The sequence below is a fragment of the Schistocerca cancellata genome, chromosome 7 (genome assembly GCF_023864275.1).
Source record: "Schistocerca cancellata isolate TAMUIC-IGC-003103 chromosome 7, iqSchCanc2.1, whole genome shotgun sequence".
NCBI classification, from domain to species: domain Eukaryota; kingdom Metazoa; phylum Arthropoda; class Insecta; order Orthoptera; family Acrididae; genus Schistocerca; species Schistocerca cancellata.
In genome coordinates, this window is record NC_064632.1 from 261,930,114 (window position 1) to 261,951,097 (window position 20,984).

The window sequence follows — 20,984 nt, forward strand, 5'->3', positions numbered from 1 at the left end:
AAGTCCGTTAATTCTCGTCATGTGGCAGTAATCCCATCAGAAATCTTTTCACATAAATCACCGGAGTACAAATGACAGCTCTGCGAAGGCATTCCCTTTTATACCTTGTGCACATGTCATCTGTACATGTGCGTAACACTATCCCATGACTTTTGTCACCTCAGTATAGATAACAAAGTTCAGTTGTATTGAATTACAGGCATTACCATTGCAAGCCTAGAAGGGTTACATTGACAGCCTAGAAGGGTTACATTGACAAATATACAAAAGGAATCAGACTAAATTTGGAGTGGGGAGATATTAAATGTGAAATACGGTGTCCTGCAAAATTCTATGCTTATTGGTCTAAGTAAGTTTATTTATCTGGGGAAATGAAGAACTCTTCAAAAATTGTGATGTATGCTGGTGACAGTAGTATACTGATAAATGGGTGAAAAGTATCCATATCAGATACATGCAGGAGAATAATGGACGAGGCTTACAAGTGATTCACAGAAAAACAGGTTAACCGTTAATCTTGTGTCGATTCATATGTGCACTTCAAATTATATAAAAATTTTTATCAGTACCATGGGTGGAGATCAGAGGGCACTCACTGGATGAAGTATCTTGACATCCAGATGGATAATAAACTGAGGTGGCACCAGCATTGTAAAGAGTTAACTAAAAAGCTGATTTCTGTCTACTTTGCACTTAGAAATCTCTCTCATTGTGGTGACCTTCAGACAGGATTGTTAGTATTATTTGCATACTTTCTCTCAGTATTGTTACAGCATAGTCCTTTGAGGCAGTGCCGTTAATCTTATAAAGATATTTATTTGATGCACATGTGCCGTAAGAATTTTGTGTAAAGTTGGTAACCGAATATCTTACAGAAGCCTCTTCAAGGACTTGCAGGGACTCATGCACTTATGTGCCATTACAAATATTCCCTACTGGCATTTGCACTTACTGCGAAGAGTGAATTTAGTATGAACTGAACAATTTAAAACCGTGCCACTAGAAGTAAAAATAATTTTCAAATAGACTATGCATCCTATCTAGAGCTCAGAATGGAGCTTTATATTCAGCTTCAAAGGTCTGTAACAGGTTGCTGACAGACAGGAAATGAAAATCCCCAACGTTTAGAAACAATACTATCCGTGGCAAAATATTTCTTCCAACTACGATGATAGCTGTCAAAAAAAGTTTCAGTGTATGTTTGTTGGCTTTCCAGAAAATAAGTCATTTCCCACTAAGCATTAAGTGCATATCAACCTTCAACAACTTGTCACAAACTGTAAATACTGCTAAACTCCACTGTGGACAAGTGATTATTTTTATTTTTTAAAGCAACACCACCAATGTGGCAAGCAATTGTTTGTTATGAAACACAAGAATTTTAGAAATGTGTGCCTTAGACACTATCCTCATTCAAGACCTAGTACATCCTGAAGTATTGATTTCTGCCCATTGGTTCCTGTTCTTTTTAGAATCCTTTACTGTCTCTTTAAATTTGACCCTACATGACGGGTATGCCCCATATTTATAAGGAATAAGGAAAAGGGATTGGTTAGTTTTAATAATCCAAACATGCAAATATTGTCAGAGGCTGCCTGACAACAGTCCAGAAATTACCCTAACCAGTAGTAATTCTTTCAGCATGGCTAAGGAAGTAGCAGTGTAGTGGAGCAGATGATGATTTGGGAGAGTACTTGCCTCACCACACATACACACAGTTGATTTGTATCATTTTCTTCTTCTTCTTCTTCTTCTTCTTCTCCCCCCCCCCCCCCTCCCCCTCGTTCCATGCTCCTTACTTCTTCAAAGGTCTTTCTGAGTTGTCAGAAAAACATTCACACTTGTTTGATTCTCAGCCGAGTCGGAGATTTTATCTACTCAGGGTCTGGGTGGTGTTGCATTGTCCTTACAATCATTTCATCATCACTGATGCTCAAGTCACTGAAGTGGCATCAAATAAAAGGACTAGCATTAGACAGCCGAGCCACCCCAGATGGGGTCTCCCGGCCAATAATGTCCTATGTTCATTCATTTTATGTTTAAAGAAATTTGATTGTTATGTAGTCTGGTGTGTAAATAAAACTATTTAGTAACTTAAATGTTTCAGTCAGCATCACAGGAGATATGTTTTAAGTCCTGGAAATCTAATTTGTCCAAAGGTTTTAGTCACAAAATTTTGTATATGGATAGGAGACAGGAATACTCTTATACATTTATACACATTTATTAAGGCAGTGAAGATAATTAATTCATCATACATAATGAAATTTCTTAATTTTATTTCTTAGGCCTTTCAATTTAAACAAAGTACATTCACACGGCATAAATCATAGCTCTTCTGAATACACTGCATATTAGCACTCATAAATAAATGATGCTAAACACTACAACACAGTTTTTATGAACTATATTCTGAGTGTGTCAGAAAACAGTCTTTCAAAATACTTTTTCAGCATTTTATCGATTTAAAGTGAAATCTGTATCACACAATATCAGAACTGACAATATTTTGTACAATAACTCGTGTTTTGTATCCTGATTTGCATAACTAGAGACATCAACAGCACTCTTTTGAAGCTGATTGACAGTGCTGAAAGCAGACAAAATGCACAGCACAGTCACCATTGACATCTCTATTGATGTGAGTGAAAATAAATCACAGGCATATCACAATGACTTTACATATTTGTAAATCATAAATTAAATTTCTTCTTTTCTCCTTCTGTGCACACATTGGCTAGTCTTGTAAACAGTTATTTGTGTCTTTCAGTGTCACTATGACACAACTTAGCACACTACATCATTGTCATAAAATGAGATCACTCATATGTCCAACTTCTTATTTCAAAGTTCACTAATACTTCAGTTTATACAGACACTGTTATGAATCTATACACATAAATGCTCATGGCAGTCCTATTGTCTTTTGTATCAAATGAGAAACACAAATCTATTTCATGAACAAATTCCAGAGGTGACTGATTTTTGCCCACATTAAGATGTTCCAATGAAACTATTTTGAGAAATATTACTTCACTGGCTACTTGGGAAATTCTTGTACGTACATCTCCTAAACAAAATTTCTCTAATTGACACACAAATAAATTATGTTACCCGTGAATGACGTCTGCTTGAATCAAGCACACCGTAGTCACTGACTTAGTTTTTGTATTACAGTCACAACCTCTTGATTTAGTCACATATTGTGACACCTCAGCTTCTTGTGTATTCTTGTCGGCAGATTGTTTTATGTGATGCACAGCAGCTTTCCCGAAGGTACTGGTGTGAACAGTATTGATAACCATAACGTGTGAGGAACTCATGGCATGTAAGACTTCCACTTAAATTTGTAACTTTGTCAATACATTCAGTGTCTCCCACTGGGAACAGAATGATAAAACATTTATTAAATAACTTTTATGGAAAAAGAGCACATACACTATTCTAAAAAGGAAAGAGTATTTCAAAACTATTTAAGTAAAAATACTGTACAGAAAGTAGTTTGTAAATACTTAATTATAAAAATTACTTTTTTATTTTTTCAACATAAAACCTGTTCTTTTTCTTAAACATAAAGTTTCATGCTACAATTAATAAAATATGAACAACTGGTCAATTTTGCTCATAAATCCTTAAAACCCATTTACCACAGAATTATAATGGTTATTACAAAGTTAGCATCTGTTTGATGCAACAAGCATTATGTAATGTTATCAGGAATGCTGCCTCCATCACCATTTTATTTATATTAGTAATGAATTATACAAGTACATTAAGAAAAATTGTTAGTTATTTCAGTGTAGTCAGTTATGACAGAATTAAAATCTTGTAGTCACATCACAGAGACAGATTTAACAGAGGTCATTACTTATCTCTCTCTCTATTTCTAGAGTATATTGCTGCTTCTTGGCAGCAGAAAGGACTATTGGGTATCTTACTAGATAAACCTTTAAAATTGACAATTTTTTTATATCTAACTAAGGCATCATCATCAGGTGATATACCCAAGAATCCTTTCTTCAGTTTCAGTTCTAACAGTTTCTGTTCTGGAGCTTGCCTCCTTCTGACTCATAAATTCATGATAAAGAAAAGATGTTAAAAATGTTCTTCAGATTCAGCATATTTTGTGTTACACAAACTGCCTTCTACAGAATAAAGCTTTTCCTGTGATATGCTAAGTTGTAAATTACTGGTTCACTCTGTTATCCTCTTAGTACTGAGTCACTATGTTATAATTGTCATGCATTCATATATTACCACCAATAATAGGTGTTTTGTCTAGACTATGACCTAAAGTGTGCACATATATTGCTTGGCTTGTTAATAATTCTCAGGTAGGCTACAAGGCCTTTTAAGATATTGCCTGAGCTACTATTTAGTCTACAGGAGCTTTCTGTTTCAGTGAAATTTTCTGGCAGATGTTAATTAGTGTCACAGCTACATGGAAAGTGAAAATATACCTTCCAGTAAAGTTAGCATCTTCCACTTACAGAGGTAATGCATTGCTTATAATGGGTCATACATATTACATAGTAGAGCCATTACTATTATATCTAAACACTAACTTTTCAGGACATAACAGTATACTCAAAACAAGCTATTAAATGAAAATTTCAATTTCCTCTACACTGCTGTCTTTATAAAGAAGATGGACCAATTTAAAAACTTGGTGATTTATTATCTGCTTTGTATTCTTTTCACCATCTTAATGCTTCTTCCTGTTACAGCTAGTAGTAATCTGTTTCATCTCTACAGACTTAGTCATTTTATTTAACGTACATTTTCTATTTGTGCAACTTTCTTTTGTTTAGTTTTATTTATATTTGCTTGCTTTCTGCTGTGTTGTACATCTCCTTCTTTCAGTCAAGTTCATCTGTCAATAATTCTCATTCCTTTTTCCAAAACTTTCTCTTCTCTGCTTATTTCTCCTTCTACAACATTTTGTTTATTCATAATACCTCTTCCCTGTGCATAGTCATGGCCCATCATTTTCTGTAATCTTCACTAGTGCTGAACTGTTGCTTCTATATTCCACATCTTTTTGGGCAATTGAAGTTTGTAATCAGATATGACTCACTTCTTTGTCACAACACTAAACATGAACATTTCAATTTCCTCTACACTGCTGTCTTTATAAAGAAGATGGACCAATTTAAAAACTTGGTGATTTATTATCTGCTTTGTATTCTTTTCACCATCTTAATGCTTCTTCCTGTTACAGCTAGTAGTAATCTGTTTCATCTCTACAGACTTAGTCATTAACATGATGTTTAACCCTACTCTTCCTTCTTTTCCTTAGTCCTGAATTAATTAATTGACAGGAAATCAATTTTGCTCCAAAGGAGGAATGGATAACCTGACAATAATGAGTCTATAAGCTGAAAATGCTCACTATGGTGAGGGGGTATGTTGTCTTTAACATTGCTTCTTTCCACCAAAAAATCAGAAAGAACCTTCTGCAGAATGTGATCAATATTGTCTGATTCATAAAGGATGGTTCATAGTTGCTCCTTGTAGCCTGTACATCCTTCACCACTCTACCTGCAAACTCTGTCTTAAGCTGTTGCACGTCTTCCATCTTTAAAATTCTGAGCCACCTCTGTGTTTGTATGACAAACCTCCATATTTCCCTCTTCACGGAAGTCTGGAGTTCAGCTTTCAGGTATTTACTCTTTGCAACATCAATTGTAACATTAAATGTGAGTATGCTGATTTTTGATGCATCATGTATGTCACTTGCTAAGTTTAAAAATTTATCAAAATCATAACATTGTAATTTTTTGTTAAAGCCCAAATAATTTATCAGCATGTTAATTGTGCCCACATGCTGTTTTTAAATCACTGCTAAACAGTTACGTGAATATAATTTCTAGTTTAGTTTTGGAAAACAAATTTTCATGTGAAGGGCTGCATGGCTTGAATAGTAAATTTCATGCTGATAAAAAGAGTGTGAAGAGTATGGTTATTTGATCAAATTTTTAATTTTTGTATGAATTGTAGGCTCCACAAGCTTCACATTTAATTTTTATCTTTATTTGGTAATTTAAAACATTCATACTGAAGCATAAATAGTAGCATTTACAGAGAACTGAGAAAAGGGTGTGCAACTTGTAATACTTATTTATTGCTTTCTGTTTAAAGCTTTATTTTTATGTAGTTTGTCACAGTGTGAAGGAAGTTCTTTCTGACAGTTGATCCAAAGCGAGAGACTTGGAAGAAGATGTTTGCTTTCTCCGTCATTTCTCATTGACTTACCATGTGTTAAATTTGGTGCCTGATCATTCGTACTGTTGCTAACTATCTGATGGTAACTACTTGCAGCAAAACTGAAGTATGGAGGATATTTATTGGTTGTTGTTACTGGGTTCTGATAGATGAAGTTCCCATGGTTTTTGAATGCAGAAAAATAAGTAGGCCTTGGTGTGGTGGAGGTAGTTGTTGTAGACGTGTGATAACTGTATGATGTGCTTGAATAAGATTGGTAATAGCTGTTAAGATTGTGTGGGTTTCTGTTAGTGTCTGTGTATTTACTGTCACTGTTGTAAGGATTTGGGGTTGTACTTGACCCAAATTTTGATCTGTAGTAGTCACCATATGTACTTTTAGTTGAACCATAATTGTGAAAAGTACCAAAACTGTAAGTGCTTCTTGGTGTTGTAGTGAAGAACTGGTAGAAGTTATTCACAGTTTTTGTTGTTGGTGTAGTATAATTTGTTACCAATTTTGTTGTATGATAATAGTTGTAATTTTGTTGGCTGTTAGTAGAAGTCGTCTTTTGAGAATAGAATGGGTATTTCTGGCTGACAGTGGGAGGGAGAGGTGTGGATGAACTCCCCGTGCTCCAGATATCTTGCCAGGCTGACCTGTATGTGCATGATCCATGTATTAAATTAGAACATTCGAGACAAATACAAATGTTATTGTGTTCCACAATTATTATTCATTAATGAACTGTAATAATTTTAAATTGATTACTCATGCTTATAAACATGTAATCCAATATACAAAGTAAAATATAACAAACGAATTAAAAACACTACAGTTATTCACAATAAATATAGATCTTTTTACAGGTAAAAGAAAACATTATGTCTACCAAATGGCATTTAATGCCTGCTCAGATGACAGAGTTTGTCACCTTTCTTGCAATGTTACCATTACTTCTAATAGTTGGTATTTTTTTTTTGCCACTTCTAAGCAGAGTTTCATACTATTCTCTCTTCAATTTAATTCTGTCAAGCTGCTACATGACTGGCTATACAGTTCCAATTACTACAAGTTGAGATCAAAAGAAAATATTTAGATGCTGTAAACACGTTTGTGAGTATAAAATTGCTTAGCAAAATTCATTATTATGAATATTGCCCATACTAACTTCTTTGAGGATTCCCATAAAATTATGATTAAACATTAAATTAATTCCCTTGCTTTTGAAATGCTATCTGAAATGGTAGGCTTTTAACTCTTCATAGGCACTGGGGGAACTGCTTAAAGGCAAGTACATTATTTTCAAACAAAGGTGTCCAACAAGCAATGCACCTCATCATTTATCATTACTGTGAAATTATTATACGAAAAATGGCTGTTAAATGTATCTCCAAGAAAAATATTGTGTTTGTGATATTTCTGTCACATAGAACACGAATAATATTGTGGTTTCAAAAGTTAATTAAGAAATTATTGCTCATCTGTTTTCTACAGGAGTGAAAACTCCAATTTTATAATGTATGGGTTACAAATCTCTAAGCCTTTCATGCATGCTCAGTTAAGAACACAATGCAATATACAAAATAATCACTTGCGATATACAGAATAATCGATCATCACAGCCAATGTATAGCACAAATACTGTAATGAACTACATTATGTGGATCATCCAAGTACAAAGTTGTTGGATAAATTTAGGCAATGGTTATGTATGAATGCTGCCTTGAATGTATGTCCAAAGGAAGAAACTTAATGATGTAAGATGTAGTAAATTGAGTTTTATCTCAGCTTACAACACATCTGAATCAGCACTGAGGAAGCACATGGTTTAGAGACCATCAGGAATTTGTATTTAAAAGGGAAATATCTGCCTACCAGAAGGATGTAAGCTTCACAACCACTACTCACTTTGAATGACAATCAGTTTTATAACATGTTGGGTGTAGTTTAGTATTGAATAAGAATGAGACAAACACTCTTCTTATTAAATAATGTACAAGAGACATTCATTTTCTCACAACAGTATTGTATTATTCCATGTGATTTCTCATTTCCCAGATATTTATATAGTCGGGTAATCTTTCTACTATTGTTGACACTAACTTCACAGTCTCAACAGGATAAACCTCTGCCTTTACTGAAACATGAACAAAATTCCACTGTTAGTATCAGATTCGATACCCAAACAGTGCTGCGTAAAATAGAAATATGGTGCCTCAGTGAGCAATGGAGGTGAATTAAAACTACAGACAATAACAATTCCTTTCAAGGCCCTCAAGTGGTGTATTGTCAACTCCTTTCTGCCAATCTAAACAAGATGAGCTTCATTCTGTTTTTCTCCATCTATAAAGATGCAGGGGACATATAGTAATGGACAGTTACAAATACTAAATACATATAAATTCTTGTGTCTCCATTCATCCTGCAAACTATATTGGGAGCATATAATTCACACCACAAAGACAGTGAACTTGGCTGCTAAAGCTCCAGAAATAAATTATTTTGAAAATAATGTTGTGATTTCTTTTTTTCTTTCATTTTGTCTGAAGCACTTCAATGTGTAATGTTATTATCATATACCAATTGTGCAGTTTGCATTACATATTACTGTGCTGGCAGATACATTATTGAGTGCAAATATGCCAATAACATTAATATGAGGCCCATTCAATAATTTAACAGAGAAACATAACTTGTGAAAGCAACACCTAACAGGAAACTGAAACTTCTGTGTTAGTTGGCATCATTGCAAAGTGTGTTATAAGTTAACATACATGTGTTTAAAAACTAGACGTAAGAAAAGAATTGCAAATGCATGGTCCAGTCACCTACGTTAACATCAATGTACTATAACCACTCAAAAACGGCACATTGCAGCACTAGCAGTGGAGGAGGTATAAAGCGTGTTGGGGGGCGGGGGGGGGGGGGGGGACAGAAAAAGTGTAGTAATAGTTGTATTGTGGACATGGAGTGATTTATCTGCCACCCAAAAGGGCATGATCAGCAGCTTTCAGGCAAAGGATGGGAGCATTTCCAAAACAGCAAGTTTGTGTTTGAGTATCGCTGTGGTTAAAGTATATTGTGCATGACAAAATGGCACCATCCAAAACCAGCACCGAGGCAACTGTGGTGTACCATAGGCCATGGATGACACAGATGAATAAGGCTTCCGAGATGTGTATGGGTGAATAGAGGTGAAACTGCTGAGCAACTGATCGCCCAGATGAGCCAAGTGTCTCTTCAACTAAAGCTCAGCGAATTTTGCTGCGTATGGACCCCCGCAGCAGGTTCCTGGTTCAAGAACCAATGCTGACTGCTATTCATCAATGCCAAAGGTGGGAATTTGCAGGGCAGTACTGCAGTTGGACATCTACTGAGTGGCGACAGGTGGCCTCTTCAGATGAATCATGTTTTATGCTCCATCAGACAGATGGCCATTGGCAAGTATGGCATGAAACATCTGAAAGCAAACACCCTGCATACTTTATGGTCTGGGGAATGTTTTCATGGCATTCCATGGGTGATCTTGTCATTCTGGAAGGCACAGTACATCAACACAAGTATGCATGTATCTTGGGGGCCATGTCCACCCCTACATGCGATTTATTTCTCTTCAGCACAATTTCATCTACCAGTAGGACAATGTAATGTGTCATACAGCTGACAGTGTAAGTGTGTTATTAAAAGAGCACCAGGATGAGTTTACTGTAAACCTTGGCTATCAAACTCCCTAGATTTAAACCCAATTGAGAATCTACTGGACAGCCTCGATTGGGGTATTTGCACTGTGGATCCTTAACCAATAAACCTAGTGCAGCTGGCCACAGCACTGGAGTCGGCATGAATCCACATCCCTGGTGGTACCTTCCAGAACCTCAACGACTATTCCTGCAAGTCTAGCAGCAGTCTGCACTGCAAAAGGTGGGTGTTCAGGCTTTTGACAGGTGCTTACATTAATGTGAGTGGACATAAATAATGAGTGCCATGAAACAGAAAAGAAAATTTAACCAAGAAATGTAAAAGTAACAAATAAAGGAAACCTAAATGATATACAGGACATATCATAATTAATGGTGCAAAAGCATACAATTGGAAATACATGATCCTAGAAGTAAAAAAAGTCTCTGTGAACATTGGCTCTAAAATGCATAGTTTAAGAGCTATGAGCACTTCTTTGTCTTCAATACTGTGGAACAAATCTCTTTTACTGCAAGCTCTTTGTTTTCAATGTCTTGGGACAAAGTGATATGGACCAAAACAAGAAATAAGTCCAGTAAATGTGAGCTATAAAGCGCATACCTTAAGTAAGAGCTGTGGGTACTTGCTCACATTCGCTACTTTGAAACACATCTCTTCTACTGAATACGTGCTCATAGCTCTTAAGGTATGTACTTTAGAGCCCATGTTTACTGGACTTTTTTTCTTGTTTTGGTCCATAGTGTGCCCTCTCAAAATATGGAAAGCAAGGAGCTTGCAGTAGAAGAGATTTGTTTCACAGGATCAAAGATGAAGAAGTGCGCATAGCTCTTAATGTATGTGTTTTAGAGCTCATGTTTACTGAGAAGTGTTTGCTTCTAGTATCATGTACTTTCAACTATGTGCATTTACACCATTAATTATGATACACCTCGTATTTAGGATATTTTCATTTTCATTTTTTTTTTTTTTTTTTTTTTTTTTTGGCCACTAGAAAATGAACAGTAGTCCAAAACTGATTGTAGCAACATAAAGGAAATAAAAAAATTACAGTCGATTGTTGTGGTTTCTGCTCATAAGGATTATCAGAAATGGAATGCCAATACTGTGTTTGAAATAAAATTGAATTACTGGTCAAATATTATGTTGAGATATGTTGTACAAGTAAACTTTTGTAACAATAATACTGACATGTTCCATGTCCAGGATGGCATCATTTTATGGATATGTGGAACACATGTACAGTAAACAACATAAGAAATAAATAATTATAGATATAAACTTGACAAAAAGTTCATATCTCACTGTATGAAAAACCATTACTAATGTCTGTCTCTTATGTAATCACACATTAGAGAAAATCCTGAAATACAGTAAATCCATTACAACTGTTTAAGCCAGGTTAGAAACATTAAGTACACAATAATATAACTGTTAGTAATGATACACTGTTCCACACTAATTACTAACCTGTACCAATTATTGACTGTATATACAGAGTGAGAGATATAAAGAAACACCACTTCCAAAGCTTTGTTTCAGTCCTGACAATATGATGCAATGAAAAACTATTAAATACATTCAAATTTGGGAGTATTACTTAAGTACTTTTAAATTGGAGTATTGTATATGAATGATATTCCCATAAAAAATTAAGGATTGGTGTTGACGAAGATTAAATAAATGCTCTGTTTGTATTGTATCAATCTTTGTAAAGTGTATATCTCTGACTAGTAAAATAATAAAGCTGTAAAACAATATATGGTGTCCTGTCAGTTAATATAAAAAATGTAAAATGATGACAAAACCCAGGAGCATGTAACTGGTGGTGAAGGAATCAGCTGCAAGAAGGAAAAAGATGAAATGACATCAGCTTCTTTCCTGTCCTTGAAATGAGGTATGAGCAAACACAGCCCATAACAGGACGGCCTGTAGTCACGTAATCTCATCACTCATAACTGAATAGTAAACTTTCTTCCTGGCAGGCGTCTATTAACTGACATGGCAAATATTGTAAGCTATATGCACAGACTTAGTAGCAACACCTTTTTAACATTGTATATTGGAATGTAAGCAGCACCTTCTACTGTTTGTTGAACTACAATCTTTGACTGTTACTCCATAGCAGTAATAAGAGAAAGCACACTATTGACAATTCTTTGTATGACATACTTTGACTGTTTGTGTATGACATCAATTCAAGGTATGCTGAGGGAGATGGATGCAAAAATGCATTTATGCAACTTGAAAAGGAAACAAAGGTCTAAAAGAACATCAGAATACAGCTCAATTTGGCAATTGATGAAGGAAAGCCCCCATTATGAAAGCAAGAGTAGAGAGAGATGGAACAGTGTTGACCTTAATTCTCTGGACCCTGGATGGAAGAGATATCACTCAGTCAGGCAATTGGTCATTCCACTGAAGATCGACCAGGGTGGGATGGACCAAGGTGCTTTTGGGGTGTTGAGGGTTAAATAAATACTTTGTTACTGTTTTATTAATCTTTATAATATGTATATCTCTCACTAGTAACATAATAAAGCTGTAAAATGGTATGTGGCGTCCTGTCAGTTAATGTTATCATATGTAAAAGTTGTTAACATATCATCCACAACTGCACTGTGCACTCTGTTTAATAATACTACTTCTGGATTTATGCAAACTAAATGACCAATCAAGCATTTCAGATGATTACTTTTTTACAGTTTTGCATACTTCACAGCTACTGTTGGCAATCACTATTTCATTTGCAAGGAAGTGGTGTTCTTTTTTTGTCTTCAGTGTTTGTTTATGTATACTGTTTTCTAATATTTTTATGGGTGAAATGATTTTACTCTTCCAACACCAACCATAAATCACTTTGTGGATGGAATATTGTACTCTAACCTCTATTCACACAAGGCCCACATTTTGATACAGGTGTTTCAATTTAAGCAATTTACAGCATTGTTTCCGTAATGTGCAATTGGAGAGACATACCTCTGTGTTGTTGAATTAGGAAGAGCAGCATAAACAGGTCTCGACTGAGTTGCAGCAGAATCTGAATCACTTCGCCTGATATAGGAAGCAGTATTTTGCGAATAGTCAGGTATGATATTTTCATGTTCAGCTACACAGCGTCCATTCAAGCAGTACTGGAATTTTCAAACATAAAAAAAAGTTTATGTAATAAATATATTAAACTGAAATAAAATAAATGCTATCATGCAGAATTGCAGGAAGTTCCTTAAATTGGAAATACTTGAAAAAATACTAGGCCCTAAAGTTCCTGTAGCATATTTATTTGTTTATTAGAAGTATTGTGTTCTCTTAGAATATTGTAGGTTTCCTTTAACTGTTATAATCCCTTTACATTTGATCAAAAGACTTTGACTATAAGTACAGTGTTAAAAACAAATACTCATGCGATCTAATGGTACCAGTAGATGAGTAAAAGTACCTGTCCATCGCCACAAGATGAACCTTCAGCTGCGGGCCTGTAAGCTACACAGTAGCCAGAGCCAGAATCGAAACAGAACAGCTGTGCACAAACTCGATCATCTTTCTGCAACACAATTTTATTGCAGTTAGCATTAGTGTATTTTGCTTGTAATGAATGTCATACAAACAGAAAATTAAGCAAACTTGATTATTTAACTGCTGAAGCAGTGTTCTTATATGTTCTTTCAGTATTTTCTGTTTTCACTTACAGTGCTTTAGGCTTCCAACATTAAACAAAACCAATAAAATTCAAAACCCTTTGTTACTATTACATATAACTTTTTGCTCACGCACCACGTCTCTCCCAATACAGAATTCCAAATCCCATGCCACTTTCCTTTACGTTGATCTCGTACTCACCGAAGGCCAGTTACACACTTCTGTCCACATTAAACCTACCAACAAACAACAGTACTTAAATTTTGACAGTTGCCATACTTTCCATATCCAACGTTCCCTCCCATACAGCCTTGGCATCCGAGGCAAACGTATTTGTTTGGATGCAGATTCTTTACAGCAATACACCACCATTCTCACCTCAGCCTTCACTGCATGTATTTACCCCACTAGCCTAGTTCAAAGACAGATTTCCCGGGCCATCATATCCAATCCTGGTACTGCTGATTCTTCCAAAACACATCTTCAGAGCACACCATTGGTCATTCACTATTATCCTGGTCCGGAATGTGTTAATCAACTACTTCGACACGGCCATCACTTCCTAAAATCATGCCCTGAAATGAGATCCATTATGTCTGAAATTTCGCCCACAACACCTAGAATAGCTTTCCGTCGCCCTCCCTATCTCCACAATATTTTTGTCAGACCCTATGCTCCTACTGCACCTATCTCCCTACCCTATGGCTCCTACCCCTGTGACTGTCCCCACTGCAAGACTTGCACTGTTCACCCTCCTACCATCATCAATAACAGCCCTGTAACTGGCACATCATATACAATCCAAGGGAGAGCCTCCTGGAAAACAACACGTCACATACCGCCTGTTTTGTAAACACTTTTTGGCCTTCTACATCAGCATGACTACCACCAAATTATCAATTAGGATGAATGGGCATAGGCAGAGAGTGTATACTGGTAAGTTGCAATATCCCGTTGCAGAGCATGCTGTACAAGATGACATTCGTGACCTCAGTGCCTGTTACACCACACGTGCCATCTGGATTCTTCCCCCAGACACCAGTTTCTCAGAACGTCACAGGTGGGAACTAGCACTACAACATGTCCTTCATTCTCACCACTCACCTGGCCTTAATTTATGTTAATTTCTTCCTCTTTGCTTCACTCCGTTTTATTTTTCTACATCTTTCATCGAATTTCCCGTCTACACTCCTGGAAATTGAAATAAGAACACCGTGAATTCATTGTCCCAGGAAGGGGAAACTTTATTGACACATTCCTGGGGTCAGATACATCACATGATCACACTGACAGAACCACAGGCACATAGACACAGGCAACAGAGCATGCACAATGTCGGCACTAGTACAGTGTATATCCACCTTTCGCAGCAATGCAGGCTGCTATTCTCCCATGGAGACGATCGTAGAGATGCTGGATGTAGTCCTGTGGAACGGCTTGCCATGCCATTTCCACCTGGCGGCTCAGTTGGACCAGCGTTCGTGCTGGACGTGCAGACCGCGTGAGACGACGCTTCATCCAGTCCCAAACATGCTCAATGGGGGACAGATCCAGAGATCTTGCTGGCCAGGGTAGTTGACTTACACCTTCTAGAGCACGTTGGGTGGCACGGGATACATGCAGACGTGCATTGTCCTGTTGGAACAGCAAGTTCCCTTGCCGGTCTAGGAATGGTAGAACAATGGGTTCGATGATGGTTTGGATGTACCGCGCACTATTCAGTGTCCCCTCGACGATCACCAGTGGTGTACGGCCAGTGTAGGAGATCGCTCCCCACACCATGATGCCGGGTGTTGGCCCTGTGTGCCTCGGTCGTATGCAGTCCTGATTGTGGCGCTCACCTGCACGGCGCCAAACACGCATATGACCATCATTGGCACCAAGGCAGAAGCGACTCTCATCGCTGAAGACGACACGTCTCCATTCGTCCCTCCATTCACGCCTGTCGCGACACCACTGGAGGCGGGCTGCACGATGTTGGGGCGTGAGCGGAAGACGGCCTAACGGTGTGCGGGACCGTAGCCGAGCTTCATGGAGACGGTTGCGAATGGTCCTCGCCGATACCCCAGGAGCAACAGTGTCCCTAATTTGCTGGGAAGTGGCGGTGCAGTCCCCTACGGCACTGCGTAGGATCCTACGGTCTTGGCGTGCATCCGTGCATCGCTGCGGTCCGATCCCAGGTCGACGGGCACGTGCACCTTCCGCCGACCACTGGCGACAACATCGATGTACTGTGGAGACCTCACGCCCCACGTGTTGAGCAATTCGGCGGTACGTCCACCCGGCCTCCCGCATGCCCACTATACGCCCTCGCTCAAAGTCCGTCAACTGCACATACGGTTCACGTCCACGCTGTCGCGGCATGCTACCAGTGTTAAAGACTGCGATGGAGCTCCGTATGCCACGGCAAACTGGCTGACACTGACGGCGGCGGTGCACAAATGCTGCGCAGCTAGCGCCATTCGACGGCCAACACCGCGGTTCCTGGTGTGTCCGCTGTGCCGTGCATGTGATCATTGCTTGTACAGCCCTCTCGCAGTGTCCGGAGCAAGTATGGTGGGTCTGACACACCGGTGTCAATATGTTCTTTTTTCCATTTCCAGGAGTGTATTTTTCACCCCCCCCCCTCCTACCTCTGTTACATACAATCCACTTAGCTTTTCATTCTTATTAACTCATGCATGATGGTTAAGCGGTAATCTCTCTCTGCATATTACCCTGTCTTCCACCTTTAAGCTCTCAAGTTTTCAAATCTAGTCCCATGCAGTCCCCAACAATCAGTCTTTCCTTCTCATCACATATGGTCATTCCTCCCCTGAGCCATGGTTCTCAGTGACTTTCCCAAAATCTACCCCTTTTCCTAGACCTCTCCAGTCCTTTTGCTTCACCCCTCTTTCCTTCTCCTTCAACCCTTCTGCCTGAAGAATGAGCCACTGGCTCCAAAAGCTTGAAAATTACAACCTTCTTTTATGTGTGTGTTCTGCCACTGCTTGGTGAGTGGATTTTTTTTATCTATTCAGTTAAAAAATTTGGGTGACTCCTATATCTGAAAATATGTATGAACATATGGGAATTGTAAGCTAGGTATAGCCGAATAAGGTAGTGTATTTGTCGAGACACTGGCCTCAGTTTTGAGAGGATGGAGGCTCATGTTTTGTCTCTCCATATTGATTACTCTTTTTCCTAAATTACTTTTGATGCTGTGATTATTCCTTCAATAAAGCTATGGCCAGCCACCAGCTTTCTTCTCATTAAACACATTGATGTATGTCATTTGTCTGTATGTGTGGCTTGTTTTTTCTTGTATTAAGTTTACAAATCCTATATCATTGTAAAATGATGCTTGGATGAAGAAATTATTAATATCTATATTTTTATTTCATATGTATGTTATTTAGCCTTACACCCAACTGTTTCTGTTTGGACAGCTGTTACACAGATGTTGTTCAACTGTCTCAAATATTGTTAATATTAATTTATGCTATTGATATGTCAGAAAAAATACACTGTTCTTCTTGAATAAAGACATTAAGTTATTTCTGCATTTTTCTTGAGGTGAGATGCACGCTTTTTATTTACTCCTGCAGTTTTATTTTTAATATACACTCCCATAGTCACTAAAAATGCTGGAGATTGCATTGGGCTTGAATTACTCTCTTAACAAAAGCTACAATTTACTTATTTATGGGACCAACATAACTTAACAAGAACATATGCAGTTTTGAGCTAGCTAAGATGGAAACAATTTGTCTACTACCAAATCTTGTATTCAGTCAGGTTATGTCTGTGGTGTCAAAACAGCAAACACAAATTATTGAATTACTTCAGCTGTCTTGGTTACAGAAGTATCCACCATATGAGCACCAACAATTTGCCCACATTCAAAATCACTTAGCTCCAACATAATGCACCCACAACTACACCGAACACTGTTCTGACCATGACTGACACTTGCATAGCATTGAGGACGTGGCACAGGTGCTATTAGCGGTCAAATACAACAGCACAACCTGCAGGCCTGGCTAGCACCTGCCATAAATTTAATAACAGAGACATTTATAAATCTTGCCTAGAACAGCATATGGAAGCATGGGCAACAGGAGTAGAGTTTCATCATAAATCATTCGTAATAGTAAGTGTATATTGACTACTAGCAGGTAATTTAAATCTGTTCACAAGTCACTTTGAGGATCTGTTGGCCTATTTAACAACAAAAAAGAAAGAACTAATGGTTGCCAGTGGCTTAAATGTAGATTTTCTGGAAAAACTCTTCCAGCAAGAGCTTAATGCCATTAGTAGCATTGTCATTCAAATTAATTCATACTGTTAACTTTCCAACTAAAATAGCTACGGGCTCAAAAATGGCCATTGATAATATCTTTCTAGAAACGTCCAATAAACAAAATTATATTATAAAACCAATAATAATTAGCCTCTCATTTGCTAAATGTTAATACTGATCAGGAAATAAGATCTACTAAATCTGAGTTCAAGATGGTAGTCAATAAGCCAAAAATTGATTGTTTTAGGAAACTCCTCAGAGACATGAATTGGAGTGATGTGTACAGTGCTCACAGGATGAATGCAACATACAACACTTTTGTTAATAATGTCTCAACCTATTTGAGAACTGCCCCCCCCCCCCCAAAAAAAAAAATCAGTCATGCCCTTTCAAAGGAACCATCTTAGCATTTGCCTGAAGTGATTTAGGGAAATCACGGAAAACCTAAATCAGGATGGCCGAACGCGGGTTTGAATCATCGTCCTCCTGAATGTGAATCCGGTGTGTGAACCACTGCACCCCCTCGCTTGGTCATGGATTACTCAACGAATAAAGGTATCCGATATGACAAATAGGAAACCATACCTATTAATCAGAAACAGCTCTGATGTAAATGTTATAGATCATTACAAAATATACTGCAAAATATTGAAGATAGTAATATGGACATGAAAGCAAATGCATTATCAGAAAAGGGTAGTCACATCATATAACAAAAATAAAGACAATATGGAATTTAGTGAAGGAAGAGACTGGTAGAACCAGAGATAAAGAGAAGCACATAGCATTAAAAGTAAATGATACCCAGGTAACAGATGTGTGCAGTGTTGGTGAACTTTTCAATAAGCACTTCATAACTGTTACTGAAAAGATAGAGTACTCAGATTCAGTAGATACTGCCATTGAATACCTCAGACCAGTCACTACAAACAGCTGCAGTAATATGAGCATGACCCTCATGGCACCAATAGAAGTAATGTCCATCATAAAACCCTTAAAATCAAAGAATTCTGGTGGCTATGTCAATATATCAACAAAGTTGATTAAGCAGTGTGCCCCTGAGTTTAGTCATATTTTAAGTTATTTATGTCACCAGTCTTTTTTTCAGAGGGACATTTCCTGAATGGTTGAAATATGCTGAAGTTAAGCCTTTGTATAAGAAAGGAGATAAAGAAAACCATCAACTTTCCTCCAATTTCACTTTTGCTTGCATTCTCAAAAATTTTAGAAAAGATAATATACAATCATCTTCTTGACTGTCTGGTCATAAATAAAATACTAGCCAAGTCAAAACTTGAATTTCTAAAGGTTTCCAACATTGAGAAGGCTATCTACACATACAGTGAGAATGTACTTAATTCATTAGACAATAAATTACAGGCTCCTGGTATATTTTGTGATCCATCAAAGGCACTTGACTGTGTAAATCATAACATCCTTTTAAATAAATTAGAATATAACAGCATAAAAGGAAATTCTGCAAAATGGTTCAATCCTATATCCCTAACAGAAAACAAAGGGTGTCAACAGCAGACTTGTATTAAACTATCAGGCATCATCCAACTGGGAACCAATAACTTGTAGTACCTCCCAAGGTTCCATCATAAGGCTCTTACTTTTTCTTCTGAATATCTATGACCTTCCACCAGTAACATTACCAGATGTCAAGTTAGTTTTGTTTGCAGAAGATACAAACATTGCAACAAATAGTGAATGAAGTATAGCCATAGAAAGGTCACCTAATGAAATTTTCATTGACATTAAATAAATGGCTTCTCTGTCACTAAGCCTTGAAAAAACATACTAAACACCAGTTCAGAACTTGTAAACAGTTTCCTGCCAGTATATACCTAAAATATGACGACAAGCAGATAGATGAAGTTGACCATGTTATATTCTTGGGATTACAGCTCGATAATAAATTTAACTGGGAGGAGTATACCACAGAACTGCTGAAGCACCTAAATAAGACTATATTTCCTATGTGCATGTTGTCAGACAAAGGTGATATAAAAATAAAAAAAAAAAGCTAGCATACTATGCTTATTTCATTCAGGATTAATTTTTGGGGTAGCTCATGAAGCCAAGCTAATTTTCCAAGCCCAAAAATGTTCAATATGGATTATTTGTGGTGTGAATTCAAGAATTTCTTGCAGAGGGCTGTTAAGGGACTGGGGGATACTAACTGCTGCTTTCCAATATATTTATTCCTTAATGAAATTTGTCATTAAAAATATATTTTTTTTTCAGACTGACAGTTCAGTTTACGGAATCAATATTAGGAATAAGAATAACTTTCACAAAAATTTAAAGTCACTTACTTTGGTTCAGAAATGTGTCTACTATTCAGCAACACATATTTCAATAACGTGCCAGCAGCCACAGAAAGTTTGAATACTAATAAAGTTCAGTTTGAGAAGAGTCTAAAGAATTTATTAGTGGCCAACTCCTGCTACTACACTGATGAATTTCTTAGCAGAACCGATTCATGCATTTATGTTATTATTAACATCACATAATCTGAATACTTTGTACAATCTGACTTCTGTACAAATTCGGTGCAGTAATGCAATCATTGTACATAAGTGCTGTAAAATATTTTTATTTATTTATTTTTTTAAATTTGAAGATGCATGCTACAGTAGCCTAAGAATTATCATATGCGCCTAAGTCTAATGAGCATTTAATATTTGGTGACAAGTTTTTATCCACAAGGACAATTTTATTTGGGATCTGTGGAAGGTTCATTAGCACTTCTGTTATTATTTTGTAAATATTTATTTTGTATTCTTGTTTTCTGATATGTTCCACATCACAGAGGATTTTCATATTACTGAGATTGTGAAAAGTAGCAAATGATATTGGATTTATTTTTGCTTCTTCTGAGCAACTCTGTATTTCATCAAAGAAATTGTATTTAAAACTTGTAGTCTACATGGCACAAAATAACTGCACACTTACTTCTGTTACTAAATTAAATAGTCTTCTGCTATGTGAGCTCATCAGTAAATAGTCAGAAAACAGTCAGAAAATGTGCACAATTAAACAAAATTTAATAACCTGTAATCATTTCATTACAATGTATTGTGTGTATGACTTATGGAATGCTCCTCATGATAGAGTGAAAATTGTGACACTCTTTGAATAATACAAGTCAAAG

General features: G+C 37.0%; 1 protein-coding gene across 3 annotated transcripts in view; it reads right to left on the bottom strand.

Moving 5' to 3' along the window:
- Positions 1-2,262: 2,262 nt before the first annotated feature.
- LOC126091867 (A disintegrin and metalloproteinase with thrombospondin motifs 16) overlaps positions 2,263-20,984 on the bottom strand; it is a 495,229-nt gene continuing 476,507 nt past the window's right edge. For 2 of the 3 annotated variants that reach the window (XM_049907150.1, XM_049907151.1), the window contains exons 14-17: positions 13,343-13,447; positions 12,883-13,037; positions 6,256-6,863; positions 2,263-3,380 (exon numbers count right to left, since the gene is read on the bottom strand). In XM_049907150.1, the coding sequence (XP_049763107.1) occupies positions 3,214-3,380; positions 6,256-6,863; positions 12,883-13,037; positions 13,343-13,447 (1,035 nt within the window). In that variant the 3' untranslated portion in view covers positions 2,263-3,213. The remainder of the gene's footprint in view (positions 3,381-6,255; positions 6,864-12,882; positions 13,038-13,342; positions 13,448-20,984) is intronic. The other variant, XM_049907152.1, reaches the window with a different exon arrangement.